Source organism: Balaenoptera physalus, assembly GCF_965194825.1.
Source record: "Balaenoptera physalus genome assembly, chromosome: 2".
In the NCBI taxonomy this organism is placed as follows: domain Eukaryota; kingdom Metazoa; phylum Chordata; class Mammalia; order Artiodactyla; family Balaenopteridae; genus Balaenoptera; species Balaenoptera physalus.
This window is the reverse complement of record NC_138883.1, coordinates 105,496,098-105,512,304: the sequence shown is the minus strand read 5'-3', so window position 1 is coordinate 105,512,304 and position 16,207 is coordinate 105,496,098. Positions and strand designations below refer to the sequence as shown.

General features: G+C 47.6%; 1 protein-coding gene across 2 annotated transcripts in view; it reads left to right on the top strand.

Annotated features, from left to right (window-relative positions):
* Nucleotides 1-9,226, top strand: part of ANXA2 (annexin A2) — a 44,171-nt gene extending 34,945 nt beyond the window's left edge. For both annotated transcript variants that reach the window (XM_082448177.1, XM_082448178.1), the window contains exons 6-13: nt 459-549; nt 1,465-1,544; nt 2,937-2,996; nt 4,978-5,071; nt 5,660-5,755; nt 6,550-6,608; nt 7,720-7,842; nt 8,853-9,226. In XM_082448177.1, coding sequence (XP_082304303.1) covers nt 459-549; nt 1,465-1,544; nt 2,937-2,996; nt 4,978-5,071; nt 5,660-5,755; nt 6,550-6,608; nt 7,720-7,842; nt 8,853-8,912 — 663 coding nt within the window. In that variant the 3' untranslated portion in view covers nt 8,913-9,226. The remainder of the gene's footprint in view (nt 1-458; nt 550-1,464; nt 1,545-2,936; nt 2,997-4,977; nt 5,072-5,659; nt 5,756-6,549; nt 6,609-7,719; nt 7,843-8,852) is intronic.
* Nucleotides 9,227-16,207: the final 6,981 nt, after the last annotated feature.

Below are 16,207 nucleotides of genomic sequence, written 5' to 3'. Positions count from 1 at the left end.
TTTCTGTGCGAGGGCTTTCTCTAGTTGCAGCAAGCGGGGGCCACTCTTCATCGCGGTGCGTGGGCCTCTTCACCATCACGGCCTCTCTTGTTGCGGAGCACAGGCTCCAGACGCGCAGGCTCAGTAGTTGTGGCTCATGGGCCCAGTTGCTCCGTGGCATGTGGGATCTTCCCAGACCAGGGCTCGAACCCGTGTCCCCTGCATTGGCAGGCAGATTCTCAACCACTGCGCCACCAGGGAAGCCCCCATCTTTTATTTTGATGAAGCATTTTTTTAAAGGAATAGCATATAACTTTACCTTGTGCTGAGGAATGCAGTACAGATCCCTCAGGAGACATGCAGGAAGGGACGTGCTACACACGCAATCTGTGTGTGTAGTTTACCTGATTGAGATCAGGGAAGTGGGCTAATGGCCTGGAGGGCTTTCCCTGCTGATGGCTGCAATGCCTGGTTCGCAGGGGCTGGGGACCGATGAGGACTCCCTCATTGAGATCATCTGCTCCAGGACCAACCAGGAGCTGCAGGAAATCAACAGAGTCTACAAGGAAAGTGAGTAGCCCTCGTTCTGTGGTGCACCCTCTCAGCCCTGTTTCTGTGACCACCCCCCCATCCTGGCCTGCTGGGCTGGTGTTCAGGATAGGGTGCCTGGATTACTTGTGGACAAATGCTTGCCATCTGGACCGTCCAGGGGTTTGCTCTGTTCCAGGTCCCTCTCCTCCATCTCCTGAGGGCCTGGGTTTTGATGATTATATTCCCCTGGAACTAATACAAAAGGATACACAGGAGCGAAAGCAGAGAAAACAAACAAAAAAGAGAAAAAAGATCTGATGGGGAGAAGTAGGAAGTATTTTACGTGGATTTCTTGGAATGGGTGCTGTCCGGTTTCTGCTGAGAAGGTTCCCAGCTCTTGACTGCGGATCACTGTTGCAAGAGGCACATGGACCTCTGTGCACCAAGCAGTGTAGGAGACCCGGGTGGAGTAAATGATGCGGCTTACATGTGTCTGTGGTACCACTACATTTAAACATAGATGCTATTTTGAATAATAAAGTAGAAATTCATTGAAAAGTACTCTTTAATTCTTACTAGTTTTTGCCATTGTGCATTTTCTCGATCAGTAGATAATAAACCACAGTTGTGTGTGTGTGTGTGTGTAGTCCTCCAAATAAGTATAGTCGAGAAGTTTGGGAGCCAGTATTTTAGCTACCCAGGAAGTCACTGGTCAGAGGTGAGCTTGAGGACCCCTGGTCTGATCCTGCTCTGTGTGTCCCTTGTCACTGGTTCTGATTTCACGAGGGTAAAAATCATTCTAGAGAATCCACCTCCTTTGGGTGGGTACATCCGTGCTGCCACAGCTGTTTCTGCTTTTTAGAGGCTTAGCGGGCAGGGGATAAGTGGGGCCGGTGGCTGGCTGGCTGCACAGGCAGGAAGCATCTAACCAGAGGTATTGTTTTGTTTTCCAAGTGTACAAGACTGATCTGGAGAAGGATATCATTTCTGACACATCTGGTGACTTCCGCAAGCTGATGGTCGCCCTGTCGAAGGTTGGTTTCCGGTTTATTTCTTTGTCCTTGCTTCCTCCCAAGGCGAGTTGCGCGCCTCATTTTATACTTGGGAACGAATTAACTCAATCCTCTGTGCCTGCATCAGAAATTCCAGCTGCATTTTCGACAGTGGGTTTGCACTGTCACTGCAGAGTTGTCATTTTTGTATAATAGGATTTCTTATCCTGCAAAACCGTATGGTCAGGTGGACTTTGGGGCCAGAGGAGGAAGAAGCGGCTCTCAGCTCCTGGCCTGGATTCATGTGCCAGCCCTCACTGTGACTCGGGGAAGGTCATTTTGCCCCTATCTGTGGTCACATAGGACCCAGTGGGAGGTGAACCTCTTGTTTCTCTCACCTGCTTTCATTTCTTAAGAGACGGTTTGCCCAGGTAGTGGTTTCCCTGGAGAGGTCTTTGCTTATTTGCTAACGTTAACACATTAATGTGGATGAAAGGCATTTCCTTCCTGAGTCTGAGTTCTGACCCGAGTGCAGTTTAATGTGTATGAGCTGGGCAAGGGAAGAGGAATTTTCCATGGGAACCCTGATGACAAATGGTCGTTGGGCATGCTGTATCCTGCCCACGCACCTCTCCATCACCATAACAACTCCGTACCGCCCTCCCCAGCTCTCTTCTCTACCACGTGCCCTGCATACTGCCACCCACCCATCTTTTTGAAATCCACTTGCACCAAACTCCTGATCAACAGACATTGCTGCTGCATCAAATCCAAACTCTCAACTGCCTTTAAGCGTCTTCTGTACCCTGGCCCTGCCTAACTTACTCTTCCTCGCTAGGCTTCCCTCCCGCTCACCTTCTCTTCAGCTGGGCGGCACGTCGCTCCCCTGTGCCGTCCCTCCTGTGCGGAATGGCTTCTCCTGCTCCCCATTACCAGCCTCATCTGACGCATCCTTTGTGGTTTACCTCAGCGGTACCCCATTGTCCACAGACTTTGCTGACGATTCTGCCTGACAGATTTCTGCCTTCTTTTGCATTTCACGTCCACTTAGAGCCACAGATACTGTGTTGTTTTACCATTTATTCCATGCGTGTTTCTCCATCTGGGCTGTGAGCTCTCTGAAGGAAGGAGCTTAAATATCATTAACTTTTTTAGGGGGAGGAGGGTAGATTCTGTAAGGTGCTTAGCCCAGAATTGGGTAACAAGAGGGTATAGCCCCCACTTCACTGCCTCAATTATTGTAACAATCCTTGGTCTTACCTAGACTTTTTTTTTTTTTAACTTAGACTTTTAAGTGAAGAAAAATTTCAGGAGGGTGTTTATTCAGTAAATAGTGGCTTATATGAGTTGGGGAGAAAATAACATTTTCAGTTTTAAAATGTACAAAGAAATACATTTGATGTTCTTAATTTTTTTTTTTTTTTTTTCCTGTAGGGTCGAAGAGCAGAGGATGGCTCTGTCATTGATTATGAACTGATTGATCAAGATGCCCGGGTCAGTGCCAAGCTTCTTGGTGTTTGAGCTTTTGTTTCCTAGTCTCTGGATAGTCTGTATAGTTATCTATCCTGCATAACAAATTACCTCCGAACTCAGTGGCTTAGAACAACTAGCACTTACTATCTCTCAGTTTCTGTGGGTCAGGAACTGGGAAGCGGCTCAGGACTTCTCATGAGGTTGGAGACAAAATGTTGACCAGGGCTGCATCATCTGAGGGCCTGACAGCGTCAGGAGGACCCGCTTCCCAGATCACCCACCCATGTAGTCCCCCACCCATGTGACTGTGGGCAGGAGGCCTTACTCCTTCTCCACGTGGGCCTCTCGAAGGGGTTGCTTGAATGTCCTCACAGATGGCAGCCGGCTCTGCCCAGAGTGAGTGATCTAAGAGAGACAGCGAGGAGGAAGCCAGGTGCCTTTTATGGTGTAATCTCAAGAGTCACACACACTGCCACTTCTGTCATAACTCTGTTCATTAGAGACGAGTCACTAGGTCTAGCTTCCAGTCAGTGGGAGGGGAAGTAGGCTCCGCGTTTGGAAGGGAGGAATGTCAAAGAATTTGTGGGCTGCATTTCCACTTTCTGGAAGCTGTAGTTACAACAAGATATACCCTTATAATGCTGGTGTTAGTTACAGGATCAATTTCTGACTCACATTTGCTCATTTAGACTTTGCTTGTTTCTGCAGGGTGTGATGCTGGTGTTCACACTGGTGGGCATTTGCTACAAACACACACTAATAGAATTCACAACACAGAACAGTGGAAGGAGGTGGTAGAGGCACAGGCAGGGACAGAAGGGCTTACTGCCCTTGGTGGTGGGGGAAGAGGTGAGAGGGGCAGAGGCCCTTCCTTCTTTTATGGCTGAATAGAACTTCTGCTGGTTCTCGTTCCATAATCACCCGGAACTATTTGTGAAGCTGATTCAGATCACTGAACTACATGTCTTTCCCAGAGGGTCGACAGCTGTCTCGAAGTATTTCATAAGAGCTGAAGAACAAAATTAATTTTAATCTATTTTAGTTTTAAAATTCATTATATTTCACATTGCCCACTTAGCAGGAGGTAGAAAAGGATTTTTTAAATTTATTTATTATTAAATTTATTTATTTATTTATCTATTTATGGCTGTGTTGGGTCTTCTTTGCTGCGCAGGCTTTCTCTAGTTGCGGTGAGCGGGGGCTTCTCTTGTTGTGGAGCACGGTCTCTAGGTGCGCGGGCTTCAGTAGTTGTGGCTCCCAAGCTCCAGACGCGCAGGCTCAGTAGTTGTGGCTCCCGGGCTTAGTTGCTCCACGGCATGTAGGGATCATCCCAGACCAGGGCTCGAACCCGTATCCCCTGCATTGGCAGGCGGATTCTTAACCGCTGCGCCACCAGGGAAGTCCCTAGAAAAGGGTTTTGCAACTCCCAGATAGTGGATGGTCACTGAATAAGTATCAGCTCTTGCATAAGCCTTTCTCCCTCCTTCCCTGCCATTCTTAGCATTACGTATAGCCCCTAAATTTTCTAGAAACTGAAAATGTGATTGGACCAGCTTTTTTTTTTTTTCCAGCTCCATCATTTCCGGAGTCTAAGAAGTCTGGGGGTGGGTACGTGACTTGTAGCTGACTTTAGTAGATGACCATTAGTTTATGTGCTGTTGACCATGCCAAGTGGAGGAGAGCTGGATGTGCTAATGAGCATTGGCTTGTCCTTCTGTATATGAGTAGAGGTTCTTGGTCATCCCTTCGGTGTTCAGGGAAGGAGATTTCTACAGCATCACCCTCACGAACAACCTACTGTCATGCCGTATGTCTGTGCTTCAGGAAGACTGCTCTTAAGACTTTTGACCTAAACAGCACATTTTTCCTGTGTCTGCAGTGCAATCGTCCTTTCTCATTTGGCATTCTGAACATACAGGTTTCGGGGTTTTGTGCGTGACGGGTTTTTAATGAGCTTGCTCTGGGTTGTGGAATTAACTTTCGTGGCCGGTTGTGCTCGTAGGATCTCTATGATGCTGGCGTGAAGAGGAGAGGGACAGATGTTCCCAAGTGGATAAGCATCATGACCGAGCGGAGTGTGTGCCACCTCCAGAAAGGCGAGTGCTGTGCTGGGGAGGTCTTAGAGCCCCCGGGCCACAACGGAGGGCCCTCGCAAGCGGGCCAGCCGGGTGTCTGTGCTGGGGCTCGGGTCTGCCACAACAGAGCCCACTCCCCGCTTTGTACCCCCTCATCGCACCCAGTTTTCCTCACCAAGTCCATTCATCCTTCTTTCCCATTTTGGATCGTTTTTTTCCCCTAAATACTTTTCACGTTTGGTGCTTTGTTGTGCTGCCTCTTCTCGTCTGGATCGTTTTATCTTGCCATATCTGTTGAAGTAATGGACTTGGTTGGGTGCTATGTCCTGTTTCTCGTGGCCCAGATAAAAGTGGGTTCCACGCCGGAGAGATGAAGATGGTCAAAATATGTGGCTGGGGCAGTGCCATTTAGGACAGGTGCATGGTTCGGCTGTCCCAGGGCAACTGGTACAGTGTCAGCTCCAGTCTGCGTGGCAATCCCTAACCCTCTAGGACGCTATGATCATCATCATCTTTGTGTGTGTGTGTGTGATGCGTAACCGTGTGGGTAACCATTGATAGCTTTGACCAGTGGCTCTGTTATAATAATTATCTGTTGCTTTTCTTTAGTATTTGAAAGGTACAAGAGCTACAGCCCTTATGACATGCTGGAGAGCATCAAGAAGGAGGTTAAAGGAGACCTGGAAAACGCTTTCCTGAACCTAGGTAAGCAGGTGTGGCCCCACATCCCTAGTGGACATCAGCTTTCAGTCAGCTAGCTGTGCTGAAGCAGAAGTAACGAATGGCCATCCTGTTAATTCAGGTGGCTTTGGGAGGCATGGCTTCTTTACATGATTTGGGTAGTTTCATAATCTTCACCATATGAATTTAAGATATGGAACTGAAGAAGGGCTTACGTTGGTAGAATGGAGCATTGCCCAGGAGGAACAAGATAACCAGAGAAAGGGCTCTGTCCTTTGGGGGAGCTCACACATCCATTTGGGTTTCTGCGTCGCTCAGAGTCCCCTGGTTTAAGAGCACAGTGATGGGCTTCCCTGGTGGCGCAGTGGTTAAGAATCCGCCTGCCAATGCAGGGGACACGGGTTCGAGCCCTGGTCCGGGAAGATCCCACGTGCCGCGGAGCAGCTAAGCCCGTGTGCCACAACTACTGAAGCACGCGGGCCTAGAGCCCATGCTCTGCAACAAAGAGAAGCCACCGCAATGAGAAGCCCGTGCACCGCAACGAAGAGTGGCCCCCGCTCGCCGCAACTAGAGGAAGCCCGCCTGCAGCAATAAAGACCCAGCGCAGCCAAAAATAAATAAATAATATATAAATTTATTTAAAAAAAAAAAAAGCACAGTGGGCTGATTCAGAGGATTCCTGGTTTTCCCTGAGTGTTTCCTGTTTTGCAGAGACCATTCCTGTTACGTCTGGTCATCTGGTGGTGCTCCAGGTCAGGGCTTCACCCCCCCACTGGTGGAGGACAGAGGAGTTACTGACCCTTTTCTTCTCTCCACAGTCCAGTGCATTCAGAACAAGCCCCTGTATTTTGCTGACAGACTGTACGACTCCATGAAGGTAAGGGCAACTGGCCGAGAGGTCCATGTTTCCACACTAGGCTTTTTCTTCCTTTGTGCCCCAGACTAAGTCTGCTGACTAGCGGATGGAGGAAGGGACCCCACTGTCTAGGTGCAGGAACACACTAGTCAGCTCTGCTTTTACGTGACAGGTGAGAAAAGCACAAATCTGTCTTCTGTTTCTCCCAACTACTTGAACACGTGTTTGTGTACAGGTAGAAAGCAAAGTGCCACAGGAGAGAGAAAATGCCAGATGGTGATCACGTCAGATTCCTGTTCAGATTTCTCAGTGATTCCCTCCTGGTACCCCAGAGTAAGGACAAACAAGGAAGAGAGGTTATTAAGCAACCACTAGGCAGTAGGCATTGTGCTACTACTTACTTTATCTTAAATCATTACCAAAAAACCTGTGAGGCTTGTGTGACTATTTTCTTTCTAGATGAGGAGAATGGAGCTTGGAAAGCTTCAGCTTGCTTGAGGTTACATAGCCAAACTTGAACTTGGGTCTGTCTGACTCCAAAGCCAGCCCTGCAGTTTTCCCTTAAATGGACTGTCTCTTCCCACAGTCCCATCCCCTTTTCCATGCCTTAGATGTGCCTTGTGCTTTATGGCTTCCAGGCCCTTGCCGCTGCTTCCTGGGTCACCACCTTGTCCCATCTCCCCTCAGGTTCCATGTCAAGTATGGCCCGTTCTCTGGTCTGAGGTTCTGGATGTAAACTTCAGTGGTCCTTATTGCTTGTACCATTCAAAATGGCACAGAGCCACGGTGAGCGTGGTAGCCTGTGCTCTCTAAGCCCCCGAGATCCAGGAGCTTTGTGTTACGTACGTAAACTCGCGCACTTCCTGACCTGAGCCTTGCAGCGGTTAGCGCTCAGTTCACGTTTACTGAATGTACATCATGGGGGCTTTGTGCCGATTTCATGCTGGTGTGTTTGGAATTCCAAGGCGCTCATTGTTTTTAAGGGAGCAGTTTTGCTGTTATCTTTGCAGTCTCTTAGAGGGCGGCATCAAGAACCCAGATCAGTTCCATGTGCAGGAGAACTCACTAGACTCTTTTCTAATGATTAACATTGTCAGCGAATTGTAACTTGGAGCGTAAATTTGACTTTCAGGGCAAGGGCACTCGCGACAAGGTCCTGATCAGAATCATGATCTCCCGCAGTGAAGTGGACATGTTGAAAATTAGATGTGAATTCAAGAAAAAGTACGGCAAGTCCCTGTACTACTACATTCAGGTAAGGCCCCACCTGACCATCAGAGGGCTGGGAGTCCTGGGCAGGCGTTTGTCAGAACAATGGCAGAATGGCGGTTTTCTGTTTTTCTAACTCCCCGGGGAAGAGGTGCTCGTCATCAAATATCAGGGATTTATTCTGAAAGCGCTATTAGGATTTGCCCTGGAATCTTGCAGAATCAGGCGAATATTGCGTATTTCCCACACCTGTTCTGCAGTGACAGTTGGTGCTCATGACAGTGATCATGCAAGACTTGCTGACATCCTGAAAAGACTTAGATCAATCTAATCTACATTTTATTATATTTCCATTTCTTGAAACTCCTCTGTGATAAGCCTGGCAACATTTCCTGACTCAGAACTCCCATCTCTCCCCTCCCCATTTAGCCTGTCCCTGTTTTGGAGGGATGGAGTGTTCATATATAAGGAGCAGTTGCGTTCACTGTGGTCCCTCCCACTGTGTTTAATTCAGACAGATGTTGCAAACCCCTCTTTCTGAAAGATCCTGAAAATTTCAGAGGCGTGTCAGTGGTTACCAGGGATGAATTCAGAGCTGGATTTTGCTATAACTAGGTTTACTGGGGCATATGTTTAAAATTCAGGGAGCATTTAGACTCAGTAATTATTTCCTTAAATCATCAGCTTATTCCCACGTGACCTTAAGAGTCCACGAAACAACACAGTCAGGCAGGAAGGTGCCTCGTGTGTCTTCTCTGGAAGGATGCAGGCCAGGGAGAAAAGGGGTGGTGTTGGCAGGACCTCAGTGCAGGAGGAGCAGACTGGGTTCTGTCCTCTGGTCACTTACCATGTTAATCCCCAGGACCCTGTGTTCTCTCTACCCTTGTGGCAGTAATCTCCCCTGGGCCACGATCCCTGAGGGTCCTCTGATGGTTTGGGTGTGTTTGGGCAGGTCCCACAGAGGCTCCATGTGCCGTGGGCCTGCTTGTGTGTTTCTGCAGAGTGTGGGTCTTTCTCCTGACCCTGAATTTCTTTTTTCTCCTTGGCCACTTATAGCAAGACACCAAGGGTGACTACCAGAAAGCGCTGCTGTACCTGTGTGGTGGGGATGACTGAAGCCCGCAATGGCCCGAGGGTCCAGGACGGCTGCTCTGCACTCCCAGCTAACAGTTCTACACAATCAGCTTGTGGCTAACACCCACCTTGTGCCCTTCCCTGGGAGGATGGCGTTAGTGCCGCCCCACCCCACCTGCTCCATCCTTAGTTTAGTTGCCTCAGCATTACCTGGCTTTCCGGTCTAGTCTCTCTTTACAGTCAAAGAAGTGAACATTCCAAGGAATTGGAAGTGAAATCTATGATGTGAAACACTTTGCCTTTTGAGTACTGTGTCGTCAACAGATGAATAAACTGAATTTTTACTTTAGGAACAAGTACTTTGTTGACCTTGCTCTCAATTTAATTGTTTCAAAATCAAACATGCTTAAGGGTTGTATTGTTTGGCTGGTAAGGCTGTCCCCTTGGGGAAGAAAGCTCTAGAAAGGAGCTGTCTGACATGGTAGCTGCTATCCAGATGCGGCTATTTACATTTAAATTTATTTAAACGAAATAATTAAAAGGTCAATTCCTCAGTCGAGCTATCCACATTTCAGATACTCAATATCCACGTGTGGTTAGCACCTAGTGTACTGGAGAGCACAGGCAGAGTACATTTTCATTATCATAGAAGGTTCTGTTGCCCAGGGGATGATAGTACCTATGGGGGGAAAAATCCCAGAATGACCCCTTAATCTGCTCATCTTTATACAGGTAAGTTAGGTGAAAACAAGCTGCAGGGGCCTCAAACTGGGAAAAGGGGAGGATGGTGTGGTAGACTCCATTCAGCAAATATTGCAAGTATTCCCGTAAGAATTACAGAAATAAGTAACATCCTGCCCCAGCCTCACCTGTCAGAGTCAGGCTACAGCATCCTTGTACAGGCGGTGTAACAAAAGTAGACGGGCACACAGAGAAGAAAGCGATTGGCTTTGCCTGGGAGGATTGAGAAAGATGACCCAGGGAAGAAAACATCTGAGCCATGCCCTAATATCTAAGGGGAAGTGTTACAGCTGGGAGGAGGCTCTCCACGAGCATTCTTATGGTTCTGATAAAGGTAATTCATACACCTGGTTCACATTTCAAAAGGCACACAGAGTCTGTGCAGTGAAAATTACATCTCCCTCCCACTCTCTTCCCAACCAGCCGGGGGTGGGGGTGGGGGTGGGGGTGGGGCCTCCCTAGAGTCACGTGGTTTCTGGTCCTTCCTTCCATGGATAGGCTGTGTACTAAGCAGGTGTGTGTGTTGATGTACCTGTCTCCACTCACAAGGTGAAGGTGCTGTTCATTGGCTTCTAGCCCAGGACCCTGCGGATGGCTTGCTCATACAGGTACCTTCCCTAAACTGGGGCTAGGGCTGGGGCGGTGTTGATGACGATCCCCAAATTCTTACACTACATTTCCTCCTCGTAAAGGATGCTGTGTCAGTCACTAATTCTTTTTTTTTATATATTTATTTGTTTATTTTTGGCTGCATTGGGTCTTCGTTGCTGCGTGTGGGCTTTCTCTAGTTGTGGCGAGCGGGGGCTACTGTTTGTTGCGGTGCGCGGGCTTCTCATTGCGGTGGCTTCTCTTGTTGCGGAGCACGGGCTCTAGGCGCGCGGGCTTCAGTAGTTGTGGCTCGTAGGGTCTAGAGCGCAGGCTCAGTAGTTGTGGCGCACGGGCTTGGTTGCTCTGCGGCATGTGGGATCTTCCCGGACCAGGGCTCGAACCCGGGTCCCCTGCACTGGCAGGCGGATTCTTAACCACTGCGCCACCAGGGAAGCCCCCAGTCACTAATTCTTGACGCCTGGCTGATGTTGGACGCACTTAGTGGTCTGCAGGGACTAGGCAGGTAGTGGAAATGCAGGTGTGAAATGGGCTGGTTGGACAGAAGTGGGGAGTCTGGAGAATGGAGAACACCTGCCCCACTTTCAGCCTTCAGATCCAATGAAACCAGCACCACGATAACCAAAAGATATACATCTGTGGACTGATTGATTTGCTGTTTTGACCTTTGGCAAACTTGTTGTAGGAACTCAGGTGGAACATGGCTCTTCAGTCACTAGGCCCATAAAGTGCCTGTAAAGCCACTGAGATACTCTTTAAAATGCAAGTTAGGCAAAAATAATGTGTTTTCTCAAATGTCTCTTCCTATGCATATTAGATGTGATGCCTCCGATGCCAGAATATACTTTTGCGTGTGCGTGGGGCAGAGTTCAAGGAACTGCATAAGAAGCGGGGAATTTCTGCTTCCCCCCACATTCTGGTGTTGACCTCAGAACTGATGGGTCTATGCGACTTCCCTGGCAGTCCAGTGGTTAAGACTCTGTGCTCCCAATGCAGGGGGCACAGGTTCGATCCCTGGTTGGGGAACTAATATCCTGAACACTGCATGGCGCGGCCATGAAAAGAAAAAAATAAAACTGATTGGGCCGAGCAGAGGCTGTCAGGAGCAGTGTGTCAGGTCACGAAGTATCCAGGCTGTTCCTTTCCACCACACAATGCGATTCATGCAGCAGAGGGAAAGGTGGTGGAAAGAGAAGGCAGGGCTGGGCAGCCAGTGTGTGGGCAGGCTCCTCCTGCTCCCGCCCTGCCCAGGGTGGCCTGGCCACTGGTCTGGCTGGTCTGGACCCTCCAGCAGGCGTGAGGGAAAATCCAAAAGGCAGGTTGGCGAAAGGAAGGCCCCCGGAGAACCATTCCAAATGCTGCCTGCTGTCTCCCCTGCATGGAACAATGGCTGTCTAGTGTTTTCCAAAACTGACAGAAAGGGCAGTTGGAATTTGGCCTCATATTCTGGATTCCAGCTTGTCCTCCACAGCCAAGCTGTCCAAACCATTTCTTTTTTTTTTTTTTAAATTAAATTATTTATTTGGTTGCACCGGGTCTTAGTTGCAGAAGGCGGGCTCCTTAGTTGCAGCATGTGTGTGGGATCTAGTTCCCTGACCAGGGATCGAAACCGGGCCCCCTGCATTGGAGACGCAGTGGAGTCGTAACCACTGCATTACCAGGGAAGTCCCCAAACCGTTTCTTGAAGTAAAGAACCATCTGGAGATTTGACTGTTCTCCCAATTTTACCTTGTAAAGAGAAGGAAAAGGGAATGGGACAGGCTTTAACAATGGCAGCTGATAATAAGAACTTTGTATTCTTTGAGGAGTTAAAGGTAAATGCATGCAGTTTAGTCATGGAAACTTATTAAACTGTGATTGTGAACAAGAAGATACGATTTTTTTTCTCCCTGACCTGTGTGGTGGAGCAGGACAGGACTGTCACGTTGCACAGCTCCAGACGGCACCCTTCACATTGTAGCCTATGTGAATGGTATGTCCCCTGGACTTATGCAGTGCACAACCTGAGCAGCCATACATGACAGCCCTATATGGTGACCCTAGGTGTGTGTGAGATGGCCTACTAAGCCTTTTTTTCACATTGTTGGCTTCCAGATTAGAGTTGGAAGACAAATCTTACTTAGAAACAGGTGGCTAAACCTTGTCTTTTCCACAGACTCTTGATCTTTGGACCCATCTTACTGGGCTATGCACCAATGACTATGCATATGAATCTTCCCAGTATGTGAAGTTCCTGTGGCGTAAATTATTAGTAAAGATAGCTAGAGCAGGGGAAACCAGGCTCACAAAGTGGCTGCATTTAGCAAGAAAAATGATTTGAGGACAGAAATCTTTTAAATAAATTTTTAGTCTTTAAATGACTCCAGTCTCCAGGCCTCTCCCCACGTTTTGACAAGTGGCTTTGCCTTCTTATCCACATTAGTTTATCTGACCTCCTTTTTCCATCAACTACCAAAATGGAAACTCCGCTGCAAGAGAGAGAGAGAGGGAGCCATTTTAAACATCCCTTAGCAATGAGGCAGAACATGCTATAGCCATCAAGTTCTACTTGTTCATTCTATTTATTGAAAAAAGCCTGTAGCCTGATTTCTTTTATGCGAGTACATTTGAGCAAGCAAAGTTTATAGAGATGACTTATCTCATTACATTAGAAGAGTGATTTGCTATCTCAGCATCTATAAGCAATTTTAACAGACATTTCTGGATGAAGAAAAGCTTTTGTAAATATATGCGAAAGACACGATTTCATCAAGCATTAAATTGGAGGTGCCCTGGAAAAATATTCCATTTGTGCATTCAATTAGCTTGATTGTGGCTGAATTTTGTCCACTGAAGGCAGCATTTCTACAGAAAAACAGGAGCATTCCCTACGTCAGCAGGTTTCTTAAAACAGAAAACACACTTTCCCCTTTGTAAGTCCTCTTTTGCATTTGTGCTGTTCCCAGCTACGCGTCCCTCACCAGCCTGCTCAGTCTCGTTCTCCACAGTGGAGGGGAAGGGGAGAGCGAACCAGGAGCCATGTTATTTAGGCCTTAGAGAAATCCCAACCCAACGATTCCAACGTTAAATAGCCTGCATCTAGTCTGAAAGCTAGGCAAGCTCTGGGCAAAACTGGGACTGGTCAAGTTCTCCAAACTTCCCTTCCTGGTCTCTGCAGGGCCTCTCCTTTCAGGGTCTGTGGGATGCTGTTTAAATCTTGGTAAGGCTGTTAGCCCGTGTCTCTTTCCTGGAAGTAAGTGTATAGGGTCAGCTTTATCTTGGAATGAAGGCTTTGTTCCCATATTACGGGAATGAAAGGAGTTGTTAGTGAAGAAATGGGAGAATGGTTGGGATTCAAGTGGGCTTTCTTGGACCCCTGAAATCACAGTAAAGAAGTGAGCTAAGTATTTAGGATGATCACTAGCCCTTGCCCGCAACCCTTGCTGTTCTGTAGGTGAACCATCAGCTTTATATTAATAAGAAACAAACCAGAAAGGACATAATATGTCAGTGGAACCTGGCTGTGGAGGTGGCTTGTTAAACAGTAGGTGAGGACAAATTACAACTTTCCCAGCTGTAATCCATTAGAGCCCAAGGCTATCGTACTTCCAAGTACATTTCTAAAGATTAACACAAGGATTAGCAAGGAGTTTGGATCAGGAATAAGGAAATATTTCAAACAAGTTTTAGGTTTCTATATCAGTGAGGTTGCCAGATTTCTTGGATTCTTGAGCTTTGGAAAACCATCTTGGTCTTAAAGGATCACCTTTGTCCTAATAGATATGAACTCATCTATGACTAGGAAAAATTTTAAAGTCCAGAGTTGATCAGGTAATACAGGGTCTCTCAGTCATTCACTTATTCATTTATTGACTTATTAATGTATTCAGTAGACAAGCCGACTATACGCTGGTGACTGAACTAGTCACCGAGGGTTGGAAGAAGAACAAGGCAATGCAGAATAATAAGGGCTGTGATGGAAGCACAGGTGAGATGCTTGAGGGGTCCAGAGTAAACGATTCTCACCTAGGATAAAGCATTTGGAAAGGTTTGGGGAGAGGCAATCCTTAAAGCAGGAATTTTTTTTGGTATTTTTTTCCTGACATACAGGAGGAATACAGAATCACTGTAGAAAGTTAAAAAATACAGAAAAGTATAAAGGAGAAAATCTGAATCACCTGGAGCTCCAACTAGAACCAATCACTGTTAACATTTTGGCAGGACAACTTGTTTGAGACTGAGCTCTTGTTTCCTTGGCAGTAAGCTCCTCAGGAAAGAATGAGAGGCAGGTTTTCCTTCCCATCCTGAAGAGGGAGGGCGGAGTTTCAGGCAGTAAAAGTCGGGCCTCCCTTGCCTCATGGAAGAGTTAAGTGGATTTTGAGTTTTCCAAGTCCAGTTCAAGAAGATGTAGGCCTGGATTGTCTAAAGGGAAGGGTTCTGGAGTAAAGGAAGAAGCAAGTAGCCTAACCCTGGCTCAGCTGGGTTCAGAGACGGAGCATGGCAGTGCCCAGGGGATGGGGACAGTGCCCAGGGGATGGGGACAGTACCCAGCCTCCATGCAGTGCCTGGAGGGTCCTGACCTCTGGGAAGCCTGGGTATTTGCAGGGAAGTAAAACCTTGCCTGCTGCAGTGCTGGCTCCCGCAGGGAACGTCTTAGTGATAGTATGGTGAATGGGGAGTGAGGCTCTGCCCAGTGTTAAAATCTGTTTCCAGTCTTGCTCTGACTCTATACCATTTCCTCCCCAGTCACCGGGACAGCACACATCCCACGACCAACTGCTGGAAGGGAACCTCTGTATGTTTACCTTCTGACTTTTCTCTTTGTCACATTTTATGACTTACAGTATCTATTCCAGATAAATCCTAAGTATTCCAGACAGTTCAGAGCTCCATAATTTAGACCTAACTTTGTGCTTGGAAGACCCTAAGTTAGTAGGGAAAACAGGTTCCTAGTAGAGTCTTAAAGGAAGATGAAGGATGCACTCCAGATAGCGTATTCCAAATTGCTAGGAAAACAAAGAAACCATAGAAAATGATTTCAGAGCATAGATGAAACAAAGGAAGAGGTGGAATCAAAACTTTTCAGCTCTTCAGTGGGATAACTGCCAGTTCTGTTTTAATATGAGGTTTCAGCATCGTTCACATGTAGCTTCTATTACGAACAGATCCAGAGTAAGAGAATGCATGTTAGCCTTATTCCTAGCCTCTGTATCCTTGGTTGAAGCCTCCAAATCTCCACATAGAAATTCAGGCCTGTCCTGTGCCTGGTTTCAGGCCTTTGCTGGCCGGAGCATGGAGTATTTAACCAGCTTTGTCTCCCACTTGGCATGGCCCCGCTCAGTCCCGGGAAGCCCAGCTGTCCCAGGAACAGGCTACTTGCTTCTTCCTTTCACCCCAGAGCCCTCCCCTTGGAGAGAATCTGCCTCCACTGGGCTCAAGGGGTTCCAATCAGCTTATATATTCATGTCCCTACAAACCCTGCAGGTTACTCTCCTGACTAGATGATGATCAGCTTATGCCCTGAAGCAACAGAGACAGATACTGAGACAGCAAAAGTTAAAAAAATAAGGTGGAAATCGTGCTTCCTTCAAAATCAGTTGGCTTCGTAATTGCCTTTTCTCCTGGTCTAGCAACTGCCTTCTCCCACGTGGATACCGGTATTTATTGCCTTATGCTTGAAATGAAAAGGCAAATTTTGACATCCAAGGACTGGTTAGTCCTGAGAGGGCAGGGGATCTGGAAGAACAGTAGTTAGTCAGCACAGGCTGTGCTGTTGAAGCGGCTTGGCTTTCCTTCCCTCTGAGAACCTATCTTCAAGGTCAGTCTGAAGTTTGCAAGCCTGGTGGCCACTCTACCCCATTGGGGCAGCCTGACAGAGGGAGCAATTCAGTACCGCACAGCCATGAAATGTCCACGAGTTTAAAAAACAAAACCACAGTTGTTCTTGGGGTTGGGCTGGTTCCCCCATCCCAGTTTTAGCAGGATGTGTATGTGGCCATGGAACTCCTGGT